The sequence below is a fragment of the Mesitornis unicolor genome, unplaced genomic scaffold (assembly GCF_000695765.1).
Source record: "Mesitornis unicolor isolate BGI_N332 unplaced genomic scaffold, ASM69576v1 scaffold34861, whole genome shotgun sequence".
In the NCBI taxonomy this organism is placed as follows: domain Eukaryota; kingdom Metazoa; phylum Chordata; class Aves; order Mesitornithiformes; family Mesitornithidae; genus Mesitornis; species Mesitornis unicolor.
The window spans coordinates 17,536-35,790 of record NW_010166400.1 but is presented as its reverse complement, the minus strand read 5'-3'; the positions used below and the strand labels follow the sequence as shown (position 1 = coordinate 35,790).

At 46.0% G+C, this 18,255-nt stretch overlaps 1 protein-coding gene across 1 annotated transcript in view; it reads right to left on the bottom strand.

Annotated features, from left to right (window-relative positions):
• Positions 1-11,851: 11,851 nt before the first annotated feature.
• The window catches only part of LOC104548827 (chromosome unknown open reading frame, human C14orf37), an 18,005-nt gene continuing 11,601 nt past the window's right edge, over positions 11,852-18,255 (bottom strand). Inside the window, exons 4-5 of the mRNA XM_010194953.1 lie at positions 13,544-13,780; positions 11,852-11,898 (exon numbers count right to left, since the gene is read on the bottom strand). Of these exons, the coding sequence (XP_010193255.1) occupies positions 11,852-11,898; positions 13,544-13,780 (284 nt within the window). The remainder of the gene's footprint in view (positions 11,899-13,543; positions 13,781-18,255) is intronic.

Genomic DNA, 18,255 nt, shown 5'->3' with positions numbered 1-18,255 from the left:
CAACCGAGCCATTCTGTGATTCTGTGAAAATCCCAAAATCTTGGTGAAGTTTGCTGCTACCCACTGAGCCTTGTGAAATCATAATTATCTCCCAGACAGCTCTGCCACGGTGCTGCAAGTGAAAGGGTCAATTTATCCTCAGATCATCTGTGATCTGCATTTTCCATTTATTTCACATACGGCACAGAGTGCTGTTCCTGCTGGATTAATATCTGTGTGACTCCAGTCTCCGCAGGGTTTGCTGCTGCCCCCAAACACCCACACCTGGTGCTGCGGCGTTCTCCAGCCCAAGCCTTCTGCTCAGACATGGATGGATCTGGTGTTTCTCCACGCAGATTAAGATAACCCCTTAACAATTTACTTACACCGAAAGGGCATTACCCTGGTCAGGACCGGTCAGAGACCACTCTCCAATTAGGAGAGTGATAGGATGTGGCTCTAAGAAGAAATTTTGGGATACGGAATCTCTGAATGAACTCCTGATTTTGCTGCCATCATCTGTTCAAATAGTGAAGACATGATCTGACAGGCGAGAACCTTCACAAAATTATCTGGATAGAGCTTCTGAGTTTAATCCGCTTTCAAAGCGGCAGCAAATGTTTATTATCTAAATGTTATTATCTAAATGCTGATGGCCACTCTCTACTGCTCAGCTTCCAAAGCCCACGAAATCGGCCAGAAAGTTTTCTGTTGACTTGACAAGTGCTGTATCATGTCCTCTGGGAAGACAAACTCTGCAGAGACAGACACAGAAAGAAGGCACTGACAAGCCTAAAGGAAGGAATAAACAGAGGACACTTTTTTAGCTTATTTTTTGCAGTGGCCTAATTGCACTGTGGTTTTAAAGGAGATCAGATACACTGAAGAATTGAGTTCACATGCACAAGCTTTTCAGTCATCCACAACGTGACTACTTCTTGATGACCACCTCCCCAGCTGGACTTGACCCTTACATGTTAGCAGATCAATGCTATGGGCTCTCTCCTCCTCCCTCCATGGCCCCATGCACCAGGCAGGGGTCATCCATCCCATTCTGACCAGCTGCTTTGTGCCCAGCAGGTGAGGCATGCCAACAGGGGCAGATCTCAGAGGGAGAGATGAAAGGCCGATCCCCAACTGTGGGGCAACCGCTTTTCCTGAGACCTCCAGGTTCTTGTCAGAGGATGGGATGCATCAGATGATGGGAGATCTTTGTCCAAACTCACCACGGCGACTCTCCCCTCCAGTCTGGAAGGTTTGGAGGACACAGCATCACCCACAAGGTACAAGGATTCAATAAAGGTCAAAAAAAGACAAGCAGCAGCAGCAGGCGAAGGCACAATGGAATATTTAGAGACCTTTGCCAGGATTTTTTATCTCCTGGCATGCAGATAAATCTCCACATTACATGCTAAAAGCCATCAGCCTGGGGAAAGACATGGGCATCTCATCAGACTTCAAGCAGGGAGCTGGTTGCTTATCTTCCAACAGGTCTTACAAAATCCTGCAAACAAGCCAGCGAGCAAGCTCTAATCGCAAAGGCAATGCTAACAGCCTTCCCCGAGAAGGAAATCATTGTCCAACAGCATATTTCAGAAATACACAAAGCCAGGAAAAGGTTGGGAACCAGAAGTTTCTTTTGGCTGTTTTGAAAGTATCACAGCCCATCATTCAGGAGAGTGCTGTGCCTGAATAAGCCGCAATTTTTTGGTTTATAACTGCAAATAATCTGCACAGGGAATTCCCAGGGGAAAAGCTGCCTTTTCCACAGCACAAACAAAACCTCCATGGGCCACCTTCCATCTGCAATTCTTTGTAGGTACAGGAAACAGTGAAACTGCAGAGCACTTCTGAAATTTAGTCCTAAACATGAAAGAGAAATTATTTGTCTTATCCTATAATGTTGTGAATCAGGAGATTTGGGCAATTACTGATCAAGTCTAGTTAGCAATTTGATCAACAAACCAGAGGAACTATTGACTTGAACCAGTTCATCACAACATCTTGATCCATAAACCTGCCCCTTGTCTGAGAAATGCGATTTGTCTCCATTTACTTGAACTCGAAGGGATACAGCAGCTTAAGTTTCATTTTCAAAGTCCGTTTCAAAGAGATAACAAACAGCTCTTTCAAACCAAAAGAGCAATAATCCACACATTTCCAGATGAGCTGTCGGACCCATAACCCAGGCAGCTTTGGGAATCCACAGCCAATCTGTGCATGCATTCCAGTATCTGTGAATAACAAGACCCTATGAAACAGAGCAAAGCAAACCTACCTGGTGCCTTGCTGAAAATGCCATTACTTCCTATGTCACTGCACCAGCTTTTCTGCATAGAAGACTTGAGATAAAATCCTGCTGCAAGCTCAAAATTAACTCAGCCCAACAGCGACAACAACTGCAGGGCAGAGGGGACACAGAAGAAAATGCGTGGAGCCCTCAGCAAGGGAAGAGGATGACACAGACTTGCACTGCTGCCTGTACTCCGCTGCATGTCTTTGGTCTCAGAGTTAAATTATCAGTAAGGTCACATCTCTGATGTCAGTATGCAAATTTTTTACGTGGGGCCTGGTGAACCTGAAAGCCACTGTGCAGATAAGCACCTCGGAAGGTACCTTTACTTACTGAGTCACAGCTCCCTGCTGGGGCACAAATCTGGATGGTTTCTGGCCCTGGCACTTAGTTAAGGGCTGTGGGAGAAAGCTTGCGCTGAAGGAAGAGAACATAAGGATGGCTGTACTGGTTCCCACATCCCATCTCTGGAGGCAGATGCTCATAGAAAAGCCTAAATGCAGGGCATACACCCAGTTGGTACCTCCCTGCCTCACTCTCCATCCTGCAGCAATTTACTGCTGATCCACGGGCCAGCCTTCCTCTTTAGCAGGCTTCAATACATGCTTTTGTCTCAGCAACTGTCAATATTTTGTTCATGAGTAAAATATAACAAAGGGAGGAAGAGAAGGAATTTCTCATTATTTCTATTATTGCGACAGCTCAAAGGCCACCTGAGATGATACATTCATGTGATAAATGCTTTACAAACACGTAAAGAGAGTCAGAATAAATTAATAAACCACCACAGAAGCACTAATGTTGTCCTGTCTGTGAACACCAGGACTCAGGCACAGGATGGTTAAGTGATTTGCTCAAGGGCACATAAAAACCCAGCAGTGCTGACAGTAATCAGCCAGATGAAGAAGCTCCAATTACAGCCAGTCTAGGTCAGACCAAAGGTCTGGTTGGCTTAGTGAGGCTGACAGTGGCCAACAGCATTCACTCAGGGAAAGCTTAGGAACAGGACAATCACACAGCAACATTTCCCTTACACAACCTCCAGGCACCCGGTGCTTTGTGGCTCAGAGATCTGTGGACCCAGACACTTATTGAAAGATATGGATGGATTTTTTCCTCTGTGAAAATGCCTACCCAAACAGAAAACAAACAGGCAAACTGTGGGCATCCTCAGCATCTCATAAGTAGGTGGTCTCCCATGGTTAGCAAAGCACTGAGCAAAGTCTCAAATAATTTGTTATGAACCCACCTCCTCCTGCCTGTTTCGTGTGATGCTCCCCAGGTCTGGTGTCAGGGCAAAGTCACTCACTGTTCCCCTGCCCAACACCCCTTCTGATTTTACCCACCACGGTCAAGGTCTGTGTAGTGATTCCTTGCACAGAATCTCATTTATCCTCTGCTTATTACTGTTATTTTATTCTTTTGGTTATTCTTTAGTTATCCTTCTCCTTCCATATCCCTTTTCGAGCTCTGCTCTATCCTCTTCCAGATGGGCAGAACAGCACTGAGTATTTAGGGCTAAAAATGATGGTTGCTATTTTTCTCTGTTCCTTTGTTCACCCACATCCCACCAGGCCCCTGTTCCTAGTGAATCATTGCCCCCTTCCTCTCAGAATGATCTGGAGCAGAGGATTTGCTTTAATTTCTACTCTTCGCCAGCAGACTCCCCAGACCACCATCCAAATTCACTCTATTACGGTGACAGGACTCACAATAAAAGTAACTCTCAGTCTAAATTTCCCCCTGGAACTGGACTGTCCCTCAGATTTTCTCCAGGATCTCTTTCAGAAACATTATTTAGGCCTTCCTACTAGTCAGACATAAATAAGTCCTATTTTCCTCCGTGACACAGCAGGGATATTTACTCTGAGCATTAACACACACTCACTGAGCCAGCAGACCATCAGGAAGGACTGCAGCACCCTCAGGAGCCCTCTGGGCAGGAGCAGACCTCTCCTGGGTCATCCCAGGGAGATGAGGACACAGGGACTCTCCTGCACTGCTGGCAGGAACTTGAAGCAAATTCAGAACATAGTAAGGATCCCACTGTTTTTTAAACCCTCGTATTCATCTTCAGAGCCCACACAGTCGTGACTAATCAAACCTTAATAAGTAATCATCACTGCTGCCAATTAGTACCATTGAAGCACATGTTCCCTACAATAGATTACTCTGATCTGGGGATGCAGCTCTGGTTTGCAGGGCTGGTGTCACAGCACCTGTGCCAGTCCATGTCCATGAGCGGTCCCAGGAGCTCCCACCGGCTGCAGTGACAGATCCAGGAGATGCCCCCAGGGACAGAATCCCCTGCAGTACCCTGCAAAGGAGCCATCCAGCTGCATCCTGTCCTGGTTTTGGCTGGAATAGAGTTCATTTTCCTCCTGGTAGCTGGTTTAGTACTGCATTTTGGATTTAGGATGAGAATAAAGTTGATAACACACTGATGTTTTAGTTGCTGCTGAGCAGTGCTTACACTAAGTCAAGGACTTTTTGGCTTCTCACACTGCCCTGCCAGTGAGGAGGCTGAGGTGCAGTAGAAGCTGTGAGGGCACACAGCCAGGACAGCTGAGCCAAACTGGCCAAAGGGATATCCCATACCATATGATGGACAATAAAACTGGGGAGAGTTAGCCAGGGGGCAGCAGTGGCAGCAAGGAGAAGAGGCAGGTAATTAATTTAACTTCTACTAGACAGAGGAAAGCCAAGAGCATTTTTTGCAGCATTGACCCATTATGGAGTCACCGCAAACTGTGACATAAGAGGCCACTGCAAAATACCTGAGCCACACAGAACAGCCACAGGCGCATTTCCGACTGATGGGAAACGCACGGTGCTCTGACCTAGCTCAGCTCATCTCACTGTGGCCTGGAGGTCGCTGCAGACCAAGCCCATATGCAGAAGCAGCAACTGCGCTTCCGCTGATGCTCCATAACTTGACACAAGACTGCACGAGTCTCCCAAGAAGGCTGCAATCAGGAACACATTTCATGGCTACAGTAAAGGCAGCGAAGGGTACAGAAGTATGCAGCAGCATATTTTCTGGCAAAGAAACCCACCTCCAGCCTAGATATTACGCAGCTGTACACACTTACAGGCAGTTGATGTCTACTGGAGGACTATATCCTTGCCCGCTAAACCCCAAACCACCTTCTAAATCAACAGCATATTTTTTGCACTTAATAAAATCTAGCCTTCATAAACAGCACTCACAGGAACATGTTCTGGCTATGGAAGAGCACATATAACCAGAGAGCATTGCTTTGACAAGGCTATTCGTTCAGTCTAATACTGTTCTCAACCCCTACCCAACACTCCCTACAACTGAAAAATAGAAAGAGACTGCGTTTAATCACTTCTTATAGATACAGAAAACAACAAAACCCAAGAGGAAGGAGATTCAGCCTGAGCAGCCAGCAGGGAACAGGGGGGATGTGGGAAAAGCAACCTCGAACAGGAACGAAACTGGAGAAACTCTTGGCCTCGCTTCACATTAATAAAAGCCTCAGGCACAGATGGCGTTGCTGGCACATTAAAATAAATGATAGGCTATCACGGAACAGCCTTGCTGAAACCCTTTATTATATCCCAGGCTTGGATGAAGCTGTGATTAGAGTTATTCAAAAACAAGGCAGAGAAAAAAAGAAAGCAAAAGCCTCCAGTAATTCTCACCGTATCGACCCCTCTCGGTGATTAATGCTGATACCCAGCATTTTTGCAAAACAACAATAGCTTGAGGTTTGAGGTAATTATTTTATTGTCAGTCAAAACCTAAGCAATTTACCTATTTCCAATACATGATCCTAAAGCCCTCTCAGGCAGGGCAGGATTTATATCTGTATCAAAAGAGCAACCTCCCAGGAAGGGACCTGGATCTCCTGTGACCCTCAAGTGGTCTTAATTTGAGCAAACACCAGAGGGGAGGTGGGTTTAGCATCAGTCATTTGTGGTTTGCACTGCCCAAGCAGAGGGAAAACATATCTACAGTCTCATTAGAAAGGAATATTTTAAAGCTATCTTCTCAATAAATTACCCTCTCTCTCCCTGCTACTCATCACAAAGAGCTCTTCTTTTCCTCTGTTTTTCTCTTATCGGCTCTGCAATGGAGCCAACATTTTAACCCAAAAGATCAGCCTCTGACGCAAATCCCAAGAAGGACAGAGGTAATTCAGGGCCGATGAAACTTCGCATTCCCTCTCTCCTTTTTTTTTTTATTGAAGGGCTGAAATGCCACGAAAACAGACAGATCTTTTGCACTGTAATATAGACCACGATTAGAAAATAAATGTGATTTCTCCAACAGAAGGACAAGTCTCTTTTTACAAGGCAAAGGCCACCCAGACTAACACATAAAGGAAAAATTAATAACTCTCACCCAGGGAAAGCTACTGCCCTGTGTTCTTCAATCAAGATAAGTGATTACTAAAATCCAATGGGAGAAAGGGTTGAAAACCATCTCCTCTGTCTAAACGGAGCCAAGTTTTCTGACACGTATAAACTTAAGGATAGAAGAAGAGGCAAAGCACGCTGAGATGTGATACTCACATACACTGAAATTGCAGACATGAAGGAAAAAAAAAGGATTGCTGCAGATTAAAAAGAAAGTGAAGACACTATGATTTATATTACCGTAGGGCAGACAGACAAGGAGACAGACAGACAGAAAGTGCCAAGGCAGCTGTCAGTCCAGAAAGATGCCAGCCTCACCGCGCTGGGCAGAAACCCAGCTTGGTTAGCAGATGCAGTCCTGCCTTGGCAGCACGGAGCTCTGCGCAGGCTAATGGCCCCTATCCTTTAATCCAGGAGAAAAAAAGACAAGATAAATTACTTGGAGCAGCAAACACCAAGCCGTGCTCCGAGGCAGACACATCCTACCCCTACAGGCTGTAGCTAATGGATGGATAGAGCTAGACAGCTGGAGAAGGTCAAAAACACTCAGCCAGCAGCTTGAGTTTTCCAGCTTTGGACCAGCAAAAGCAACTGGATGTGCAGGCAGAAATCCTATCAGAAGGGGTCCTCCTGTGCGGGGAACGTTTGGGAGCTTGGTGCTGCTGCTGGTTGCCTTTCCATGCTTCCCAGCAAGCTGAGAAGGGTGATTCTGCTCGGTCATGGTCTGCCAGGCAAAATGTAGGCAACCGGTGGCCCAGACAGCAAAGACTCCCTAACACTGCGCACACAAACATCACCCAAGGCTCCTCTCCTGCAAGCCAGGGAGACTCAGCCCTTCCTGATACAGAAGCTGTCGCTCTCTTCTTGCAGATATTTCAAGAGATTTTTTTCCTGCTCTGGCAGAGGTTGGACTGGATGATCTTTTGAGGTCCCTTCCAATCCCTAATGTTCTGTGATTCTGTGATTTTCCTGTGGTAGCGTAGCGAGGACCAGGGGATGCAGGAGTGACAGCAGTGCTTGGGCTTCATCTTCGCCTCCCACCACCCATTAGAAACAACCCACGGTCAACCAGACCTCAGCTGGGACCTCTCATACCAGCCACCTCAGCCATGGTGACAAATGTCCCCTCTGTCCTCCCACCAACCAGCAGACGATTTCTCCATGGCTTCACATCGCCTCACTCCGAACTGAAGATGATAAGAGGCCGTGAATGAACAAGACTTTCATTCCCACCAGCAACAGTCAGTAACCAAAGCTTGATGTTTTGTCTGACGGGATCACATCATCTTTATGGGCATGGAGAGGGGAAGGCAGATCCAAACTTGAGCAAACGCCTCTAAATCCACCCCCAGCTCCTGGGGGGCAGCACTTAAGGGCTAGTAACACACAGGCTTAGCCAGTCTTCCTCTAACACAGGTTTAACTCAATGCACAAACCTTGTGGGAAGGCTGCTGTTTCAAAGCAACGTATCTAAAGATGTTATAGTGCTGCTGTTTCTCAATATACTCCACCAAAAACCTCAGGCTAAAATATCAGCCCAAGTTTCCTGCGGGAGGTGTCTGTGTAGAAAGGCCCTCACTGTCTTCCCCTTACTTACGATAAATTGCAAGCGTGCACATATCTTTATCATAAGCAACAGCTACTTCTGATAAGTGCTTGCTTTTGGAGCTGGCTATCACCAAAACACCCTCCAATTTTCTGCTTTACTCATTGCTATTTCCTTCTCTCGGTCTTGATCTCTGCTTCGAGGACAAGAGTTGAGGTGTTTGCAGGAGGAAAGACATGGCTCCAACTCGTATGTGGTTCATGCTCCATGGTTGGAAGCTTCCCCTTGGGATAAAATCTGACAAAAAGAAAAACCCACCTCTGACACGAACTGTTCCCTCCTGGGAGCTGCTCTGTCATTACAAGAGCGCATTTGGATGCAAGACTTCCTTTGACAAGGCAGATCTGACTAAACACGCGTCTGCTCCAGGCTTACGACACAGCCATGAACAACCTCTTGAAACAGTTAAAAAAAGAAGTCATTCCAAACACCCATCTCCTACGAGGAACAGAAACTTGATTTAGGCACAGATTGATGACGGGAGCTTTATGACTGCTGGGGAGGGGGAAGGGGAGCTAGCAAGCAACATATGGACGTGTATAAATTATTTGAAGCACCCAGAAAGACAGGGAAAATAATCATCTATATTTCTGAGACTGCTCATTTCAGTCTGCAGCCGTCTGGAGCGCAGATCTTGTGGCCAACGCTTTGTGCAACAAAACTCCCACAGACACATACGGGGTAAAGCTACAGAGGGCAGGATGGTTGCAGGCAGCTGCACCTTGAACACATTGGGAAGAAAAGCTTGCTGGCTCCACTCCTGATCCCCACTCCTGCCAGCCTCTCTCACCTGGGATTCCTATGGGCTCAGACCCTTTTTTGGGATGGTGACTCCCTCTCACCGGTGCTTCTTGTGCCGTCCTTCACAAGGAGAAACGCAGGTGTGCACACCCCTCCTCCAGCAAGAGCAGGGAAATGCCCAGACACCGATCTCATCCCTCTCGTTCAAATCCCTACTCTGCCAAAGGCTCCCTTCCCAAAACCAGTGGGGTCACTTGGCCCCTCTGTGGTTCTGTTTGCCACCTGTAAAACATGGATACCCTCTCCAGGGTAATTAAGATGATAAATGCGTTAGAGATTAAAAGGCACTCAGATGTCCCAATAACACGAGCTATAAGGATACTTAAAATAGAGCCATTCTGGGCAGCAATTAAAGAACATAATACTTATTTCTGAGTTTCAGCTTCTGCCTTCCTAATGCTGGATATTTTTGCCCATAAGAGCATTAATTCTAGCTTCCTGTGAAAATGACATTTCAAATATTCATCATCTTCCACTACCCTGCCTCTGCTACTCTGCCTTGCCATCATTAACCAGTGGCATCTGCTATATGGTTTAGGCAGTATAATTTGCGATCACAGATCTGCAATACAGATAGAGCTAATTTCTCTGTAAGTAACTACTCAGAGCTGCAAATATTTCTTATCCATTAAAAAAAAAATAAAATCAAAATGCAGATGTCATATGGAACTGCAGATCAATGAAGAAAGAGCAAGGTGCAAAAGCACGCTAGCAAACACAGAAAAATTACTTCAAGTGGACCCTAAAGTGAGGAAGAACAAAACTGTCAACGTGAGCACCACATTCCTCCTCGCAAAGGACTCCAGATGTTGATGACCCACCACAAACCCCTGCATGAAACCACAACCTTAGGACCCACAGAAGCAAGGATGAGCATAACACCAGGATAAAGCACAGATCTGGACTAATAATGATTAGACTCTTAAGATTTCAATCATATAATCTGTAAATTCTTGGGTTTACATATATATATATGAGGCACACCTCCTCTTTGCCCATAAAACAAGATTTGGAGCATAACACGCTGCTGTCATCTCTTATCAGTGGTGGCCTAGCATAAGCAGCTGGTGGTTTCAGCCAACATCTCAAAGAACCAAAGTCCACCGTAACAACCTCTGCTTGGGCAATCTGAGCCATACACTCAAAACACCACAACCCTAATGCCTCAAGATGAAAGTGTCATTGTCACTCCAAACAACTCCACACGTTTTGAATGCACACAGCAAACTACTGCACGCCCCAAAGCAGTCAAATTAGTAAATGAGTAAATTTAGGGCTTAGTGAATTGCCCTAGACCTCCTGCTGCTACTTTACTGTGGATAGCAGGAGCTCTTCGTCTTGGATGTGGGTGATAGCCGAGCACCACAGCATTAACAAATAGCCTGGGACCTCGAGGACATTTTTGTGCTGTAACACAAAGCTCCCACACCAGTTGATTTGAACCCATTCAAACCTACTGCAGTTCTCCTTGTAAAACAAACACTTAACCACAAAAGAGATAAGGAAAAATTACGACATTTTATTCATGCCCAGAAAGCCCACGTTTCCTGTCTCTCTGATGCTCCCTGAACAGTCAGTGTTCACCTACCACACACATCACAAAACAAGTAGAAAAAAGTCAAAGCCATCTCACACCCAATGCAGAGAACTCCCAAAGTACTGCCGTGTGACCCTGACAACCTCTGAAGACAAAGCATTTGAATGGGACACCAAAAGCGATCCCAAAGCATACTCAGACCTTCCTTCTGCAGAGCTGCAAGCCATCAGAAACTCTTAAAAGATCCAATTCTGTTTTATAAAGGCACAGATGACATCATCTTCTGCTTTATTTTGTCTAAATATTGCGGGTTAGAGAGTCCTCTGATGGACTGTAAAACTGACAGCCTTGTTACTGGCGCATATAAATCGCTTTTGCTCAGCTGGAGTTAATGCAGGGCCATCTGACTTCCCAGAATTGACATCTTTAATGATTCTGTTTCTCCAGCGTTTTCTCATTGACCACTACAAAAATTCAGACTGTCTTGCTCTGCCAAGCTGTTTGTGGATCAAGTCACCCGTTCTCTAGGGATCTGCAGTGTGTCAGCCATCAGACCAAGCAAACTCAATAACAACTGACCTGAGAGTAGCTACTCCAATACTTCTGGGCTCTTCTGTACTACAGATTTTAGCGTTAAATGTCAAAATTCAGAAGGCCAGAGGACAGATGCATTCCCAGGAGAAGGGCCTATGTACAAAGTATTTTAAAGACGGAAAATGTCAACCGTAAAAGTTTGGTGCTTAGCTGGTGCAGTCTCACCTTGCACTCTGTTGGGTACCATTGTCTTCAAGTCTTTTGTTTTTATGCTGTATCCCAGGTCAAGCAGAACAACTTTCCCCTTGTAAACCATATTTCAGTTGCACAGGATGGGAAATCCTTCACATCTCAGCACTATTTGGTGAAGGAAGGGGAGTGCAGAGCTCCTGCCCGGGAAGCACAGAGATGCACGCCACGGGCTGAGGCAGGGGGAGCACCGCAGCCCTGACCCCGCTGCATTTGGACCTCCAGCTCCCCCTTCCAGGGGCTGCGCCTGGGGATGTCCAGCGGTTACAAAGCAGTCTTAAGATTAAAGTCAAGTTAGTTTTAGCTTTAGAAGAAAAGCACTTAAAGGAAACTGATTTCAAAGAGGTAGCTCTAGATGAAAAGCACTTAGAGAAGAAGGGTTTCAAAGAGAAACAGTCCATGTGCACATCCAGCAGATCTAAAGCTTTATGAGCTCTTCACAGCGAGTCTGGTCTCTCCAGGCGCTTCAGCAGAACAATGTGGGCAGCTCTTCATGCCAGGTTTGGAGGAGTCCTTCTGTTCTTAACTATCCACCTCCTGCTGACATGAGCTATATGTTTTTTCCAACCTTCCTGTTCTCCCTAAGACGCCCCATAAAGAAAGACATAACTAGAACCAGGTACGGACACAACAGTAGTCCCCATGGCCAGAGAACCAGGCCAGAAACTCCCACCCGGCACAAACTGGGAAAAGGGGAAGAGCTGCACGACTGCAGCAGCATCTCAGGAAAAAGGAGCCCAGCACCACCACCAGAGCCCTCCAGAAACCCAAGCCAGATGACACTGCATCAGCCACCCTAGCCGGGATGGTTAAATGTACCAAGATCCCTGAAGAGATGTCAGCGCCATCTTCCCCTGCGCTGTACAACCCTTTGTTTCTCACACACTCTTCCTACAAGCACTGTCAGGTACCTCTTTAATCCAGCTTGCCAAAGCCAACCACAAAGTCATTAAACACTTAGAATTATCCCTTCTCCAGCAGCTCTCATCCAGCCTGATGGGATAACAGGACGTGTGAAACAGATCTGACATGGAAACCTTCCAACACGATGTTTTTCAAGCAGGAGGTAGTGGGACAGGGAGATACCAGACCTGATGCAAACTCAATCTGCCCTCAAAGAGCAACCCTCCCACAGAGATCCTGAAATATGCTCTTTGATTTGATTTAAAGGAATATAATAATGCTATAGCAGGCTGGAAACAGCATTACATGAGAAGAACTGCCAGGTTAAATCAGAATTTAACATACAGGAGAAGTGATAGTTCTTATAACACAATATATAAAAGAGTTCATGGGTTTCTCTCTTTGATAAGCCTCTCAAACCAGCTGGTTTTCCAAGAGTCAAACACAGGGACTTTCTGTATAGATGTGGTTCAGCTCTCACCAATTCACCTCAGAGGTTCCCACTGCTTTTGATGGGGCTTGGTTTGGAAACTGGGTATTGCTGGGAAACAATCCCAGTGCCCTTAGCCAAGCTGGGCAAGGCTCCTTCTAAACTCTGCCTTGTCCCACACCAGCTTTGACTTGCATCAGATGGACATCACACATATAAACACTAATAAGCTATTCCTAGGTGGAATAAATTAATCCAGTCATTAAACACAGGGCCTAGTACGTACAGAGTGAATAAAGTGTATAAAGCTTTCTAGAGGCTTTGTAGGTTTGTCTTGCTTAACACTGCCAGCATAGGGTCCCATGCCTGGACCATACACCCCTTAAAAATGCTGCTGAAGTAGCAAATGGGCCAATTAGCAACTACCCAACTCATTTTGAACTTACCTGACATATATTCCTGCACAAACACACGCTCAGGAAAAGAGAACTGAAATTTCCCCATGAATCTCATCTGAGAAGTTATTGATTTGTCCACCCTTGGAGCAAGACAAAACTAAGCTCTGGGAATGAAGGAGCAGGTCTAGAGTATTCGGAGCAGCTCTCCCCAAAATGAAAACTCAGGTCATGCTGCCTGGGACCCATCTCAGTTCAACCAGTCACCCCTGGTGCATGGGGTTTCCTCAGAAATGAACCTGCTCTGTGTTTAGCTTGAGAGCCAACCCATGAGACTTCCTGGCACGAGGGGCTGCCCCATGCTGTGAAGAGCAGGAGACGTCCTCTGTAAGGGTAAAGGAAGAAGGGATTTTTTTTCTCTTACCCAGACCCTGGTTTTGCTGCTCCCACTCGATGGTGTCGGGAACCTGGTAGGACACCCCAGCCAGCTGGGCCACAGGGTTCTCCAGGCCAGCCATGGGCTCCTGGGATGTCTCGCCTGGAAGTGTGAAACCTGGCAGCTCCGTGTCACCCTCCATGCTTTCATCCATCGAATCTATGTCTTTGTCCTCCTCATCCTCCTCTTCCTCTTCTTCTTCCTCCTCCTCTTCTTCCTCTTCCTCACCCTCTGGCAAGGGAGACACAAAAGCAACATCAGGAAAGACCCCACGAGACAGAGGGTTCATACATCTCTACAGGTGAGCACCAAGGCTGCCAGCTGATATCACTTCTCCAAAGGCAAAACCAGCTGAATTAACCTGTGCCCATTTTCTAACAGGAAATACACCCAAAGCAATTAATTTGGAAAAGCTCACCACCATGTGAAGCTGCTAAGTAACAAGAACATACTGCCATAGACTGCCACATGCATTAGTGGGAAATACCGTTATTTTGCCTCCTAATAGCAGAGTACAAACAAGCACATACACACGAACAAATACTTGAGTATGTATAACTGCAACACTTTCTGCTCAACTAATTTCAGCTCAAATGAGAACTATTTCCCTAATTTCCAATCTTGGAGGCGGCAATAAGTTGGTTCTACTCTTAACTCTTATTAGGCCCTTCACAGCTCTGGAAAGGACGCTGCTTTCCAGCCCAATGAGACCGATACAGCTGCTCCTCCATTAAAAGCATCTCGCTTTGATGCATGCTGGCAGATCAGCTCTTTGGTGTGGGAGCACAGCGGCAGTGGTAGTGAACCTCAGGAGGTTTATACCAGCACTCCTGTCAGAACAGATTTACACCAGACAAAGATATGACCAAGGAAGACTTAGCTCAGTATCGGAAAGAAGGCAGCACAGTCCATACTTCACGTGAGAGCAGATAAATGTGACACCACGGAAATCCTTCAGGGTTCTCCGCCAGAGCAGACACCCACCTTATTTCAAAGCTGACTGCACTGTTATCATATGGAGAGATACATTTTTCAGCCATATTTCATTGCTGGAATCTCAAAAGGCAACACAGAAACAACCACAGCGGATCAAACCAAAGGCCCTTGCTGCCCACATCCCATTTCTGACCACAACCAGATGTTGAACAAAGAGTGGAGCAGGGCACATGCAGAGCCAGTTTTCCTGCAGTGTCTCTTCCCAGCTTTTAGTTCTCAAAGACTCAAGGACTTCCTAAGCCACAATTTGTAGCTGAGCTATTTAATAGCCAGTAACGGAGCTACTCACCATGAAAAGACAGTATCTGGAATAATTACAAGTTTTGGACTTTTGATGGTTAGTTTCTCAAAGCAGAACATTTATGCACTTTATCTGGTTTACATGAAGCCCTGCTCAGCACTGTAGAAGAACTCCCTCCTGATGCACTCAGGCTGAGAAACCCCACCACCCTGCATCCGAGCAGCTGGTTTAGCCGAGTATCTAAGACCGTCTTAAAAACCAATGATCCAGCAAAACAAACATTTCTTACCTAGATATCCCTTTATTTCAGTTGGAGTTGTACCTCACAGAGGTTACAGACACTGCAATAAAATGGAGCAGCTGAGGTAGGACACCTATACCACGCCTGCTGTAAGTAAAGCAGGTGATGCTTCCCTCTTCTTTCTGCTGTGGGATGCAGTGGCATTCTGTTATAAAAACCACCCGAGAAACAAACTGGGGAACTTTGGGGAAGCCATTTAGTTGGTGGCTATCTGATCTGAGTAAATCTAGGGGGAGCTGGCCTCCTCCTTTTGGCCTCTACTTCACAAACAGGCACACCTAGAGAAATCAGTGCACACAATAAAACCACGGCTGTGCTGTTATGTGGCATCTCCTTCCCCTCTAATTCGAGGACTTGCTTTAAAACACCGCATGTTTTTTCCAGCTCGCCAAACAAGACAATCCCACTTGCCACCTTTCAGTTCCAGCCCTGCATCTCACACAAATGAGCTGCTGTGTGAATTTAGCTGCATCATCCTGCTACAGCATGGCTTTCAGCACCTGGAAAGGAAGGATCACTCCTGCAGACAATTACACCACACAGAGCATCTGATAGAGCTTACGGGGTTGTAGTTAGCCCCTTAAACTCTCATTACATTTTATAGGCAGTTTCTTGTCTTATAATGTCCCCATCATTTCAAATCAGCCTAAGAACTTTCCATACAGAAATGTTTCCATACAAAATGCACAGCTTCTGTAAACCAGCGAACAGCACCTGCTGAGTGCTTGCAGGACCCCTGCAAAGACACGTTAGCAGAGGCAAAAGACCTGCATTAAGAGGAACGCAGCTGTAGATGTTTCCAAACTTTAATAGCAAAGGCACTAAACAGCTTGTACACCAGAGAGAAGGAACATGAACGGAGGTTCTCCCTAGATGGACAGCCAGGAAAACCCAGGGATCAGATATTTCTCTCTGAAAAACTAGTTTGGGACAAGGCTTTTAGAAGCTTCTTGCTATTTTAGCAAGTCAAAGCAGAGATGCCCATCAGGATGTAGTTTTGCAGCAGCAGATACTCATGTCCGTACCTCCAAAGCCTAGCAGGCAGCCAAGCTGAACACCCAAATTGAAAGTGCCAAGACTACTCATCACATCGGATCATCATCAAGCTACATCAATCATCACGCAGCCACAGCATAAAGATGTGAATAACACAGCCCTTGTAGCACAACCGCTGTGAGAGGAAAAGAAAGGGCTCTTGGCTCGTTTTCTCCTCCTCTCTAGCTCATTCCTACTTCTGTAAACAGCTTTCTAACCCCCCATCCCAAAATGCCAACAGCTCGCCTCGCTGCAAGGTGCAGTGCAGAGCACCACTTGGTGGTCACAGGGAGGAAGGTACACTTCTCAAAAAACCACACACTTCACAAGCGTTGGATTGCAGAAGCAGAGGAGCAACAGGAGCCCAGCAGCCGTGGGCAGGATGCACATAACACTTGGGAGGCTCATGAGATGGAAAATGGGAGAGCACCACGCAGCTGAACCTCAAGCTGGAGGTTTGTGCTTCACAGGAGTCTTCTACAAGACTCCTATTTTTCCTGTTGGCACTTTTTGGCCTTTGAGAGGCCTCAGCAGCAGCTTGGAAAGAAAAGAAACAGAAGAGACTGCAAGTAGCAAGGACTGAAAGTGCAAAGCCTGGCAGATTCAGAAGGCATTCGGATTTTCCTGTGCATTTGCATCCCATTGTGAACTATTGTGTGTATCATGCTGGTACATACCCTTCAGTTTTGGCATCTTATAAAAAAAAAAGAGAAGACCATATGATGAAATGCTAGTGCCGCACGGTCAAGACACCAGTCTCCAACTAAGAAAAATGCAAGTATAAAGTTTTCTTGGCCACAGACATGAATCCATCTAATCTATAGATCTTGATATGGTTCGGATAAGCCAATTTTGTTTCTCTCTTTCAATGCTCTTGCTTGTGATGGGCCATGTAGACCTGTCAAGGAGGGATGGTGTCCTGTCTGCTCTCCCTGTAACACCAGGAGATTTCAGTGCTAAAACACTTATAGTCCAAGTAGACATCTGTATTTTCTACTGCAGTTACAGTAATGTGAGAGTACTCCAGGGCAGAGTTAAAGACTCATCTCCAAGAGTGAAGAAATCCAAAATCTGTCACCCTTTGACAGGCTAAATAAGCACTGTATCCTGCAAGACTCTGCTTTGCCTTCATTGAAACAGCAAAGAAAAAAAAAACCCAAGACACTTAACACCTCCCTGCTGTGACAACTGTATAACCTAAGAATGAAGCAAGCAGCAGGAACACCCAGGAAAATGAGATTCCCAGCTCACACGTCAAAGATTTCAGTTTTGAAGGACTTGACAACCTTGTAACAGGCTTTCAAATTCTCAGGTTTAAAAAAAGCTATAGGAGACCAGGAAGAAAACAGGTTTGAGACAAAATAACAAATTTCACAGAGTTTTGGGGGTTCCAGCTTTATTATTTGAAATAGTTTTATCACCAGGAAGAGCCAAGGCTGGGCTTTACCATGGGGTGCCAGACTGATCCATTAGCAGCATCGGTGCTATCTGTAGGATGGGATTTGCCATTGCAGGGCAGCAAGAGCTCCCTATGCTTGCTCCAAAACCAGGTTTTGCACTACAAAAGCACACACAACCACGATGACTTCTGCTGCTCAGCAGAGAAATGAGACCACCTCACACCTCCTGTGCAAGGCATTTCCTGACTCAGCAAGAATTCACCTGCTGCAGCTGAAGCCACCATTATCATAACCTTGCTGCAGACAATGGAGTTAGACTGGGGCCTCTGTCTGCAGCTGAAGAAACCTTCACTGATGCAGGACATTTCAGTCTTTAGATACTTTCCATTAACATTTGCAAACACTTTCTACTCCTCAGAAGATTCAAGAAAGCATCACTTGTCAGGTCAAGCACGCAAGAGAAATAGCTGGCTGTGCCCTGAGCTGCAGGAGTCTCTCATTACAAGGTGACAGATTCACTCACAGTCGCAGACTGAATACAAACAGGCAAAAAAAAACCACCTAAAAAAAGGAGGTGGCAGGACACAACCTGGAGTTCTCATTTTCTCTGTCCTTTCCCTTCTCAGCCTCCCTGACACCAAACTCAGAGGACAATGACATCTAGACAGGAACGCAGAGCATCGTTATGCTTCATGACAGTCTGAGCTGTGATTCTATACAGCACCCAGTGCTG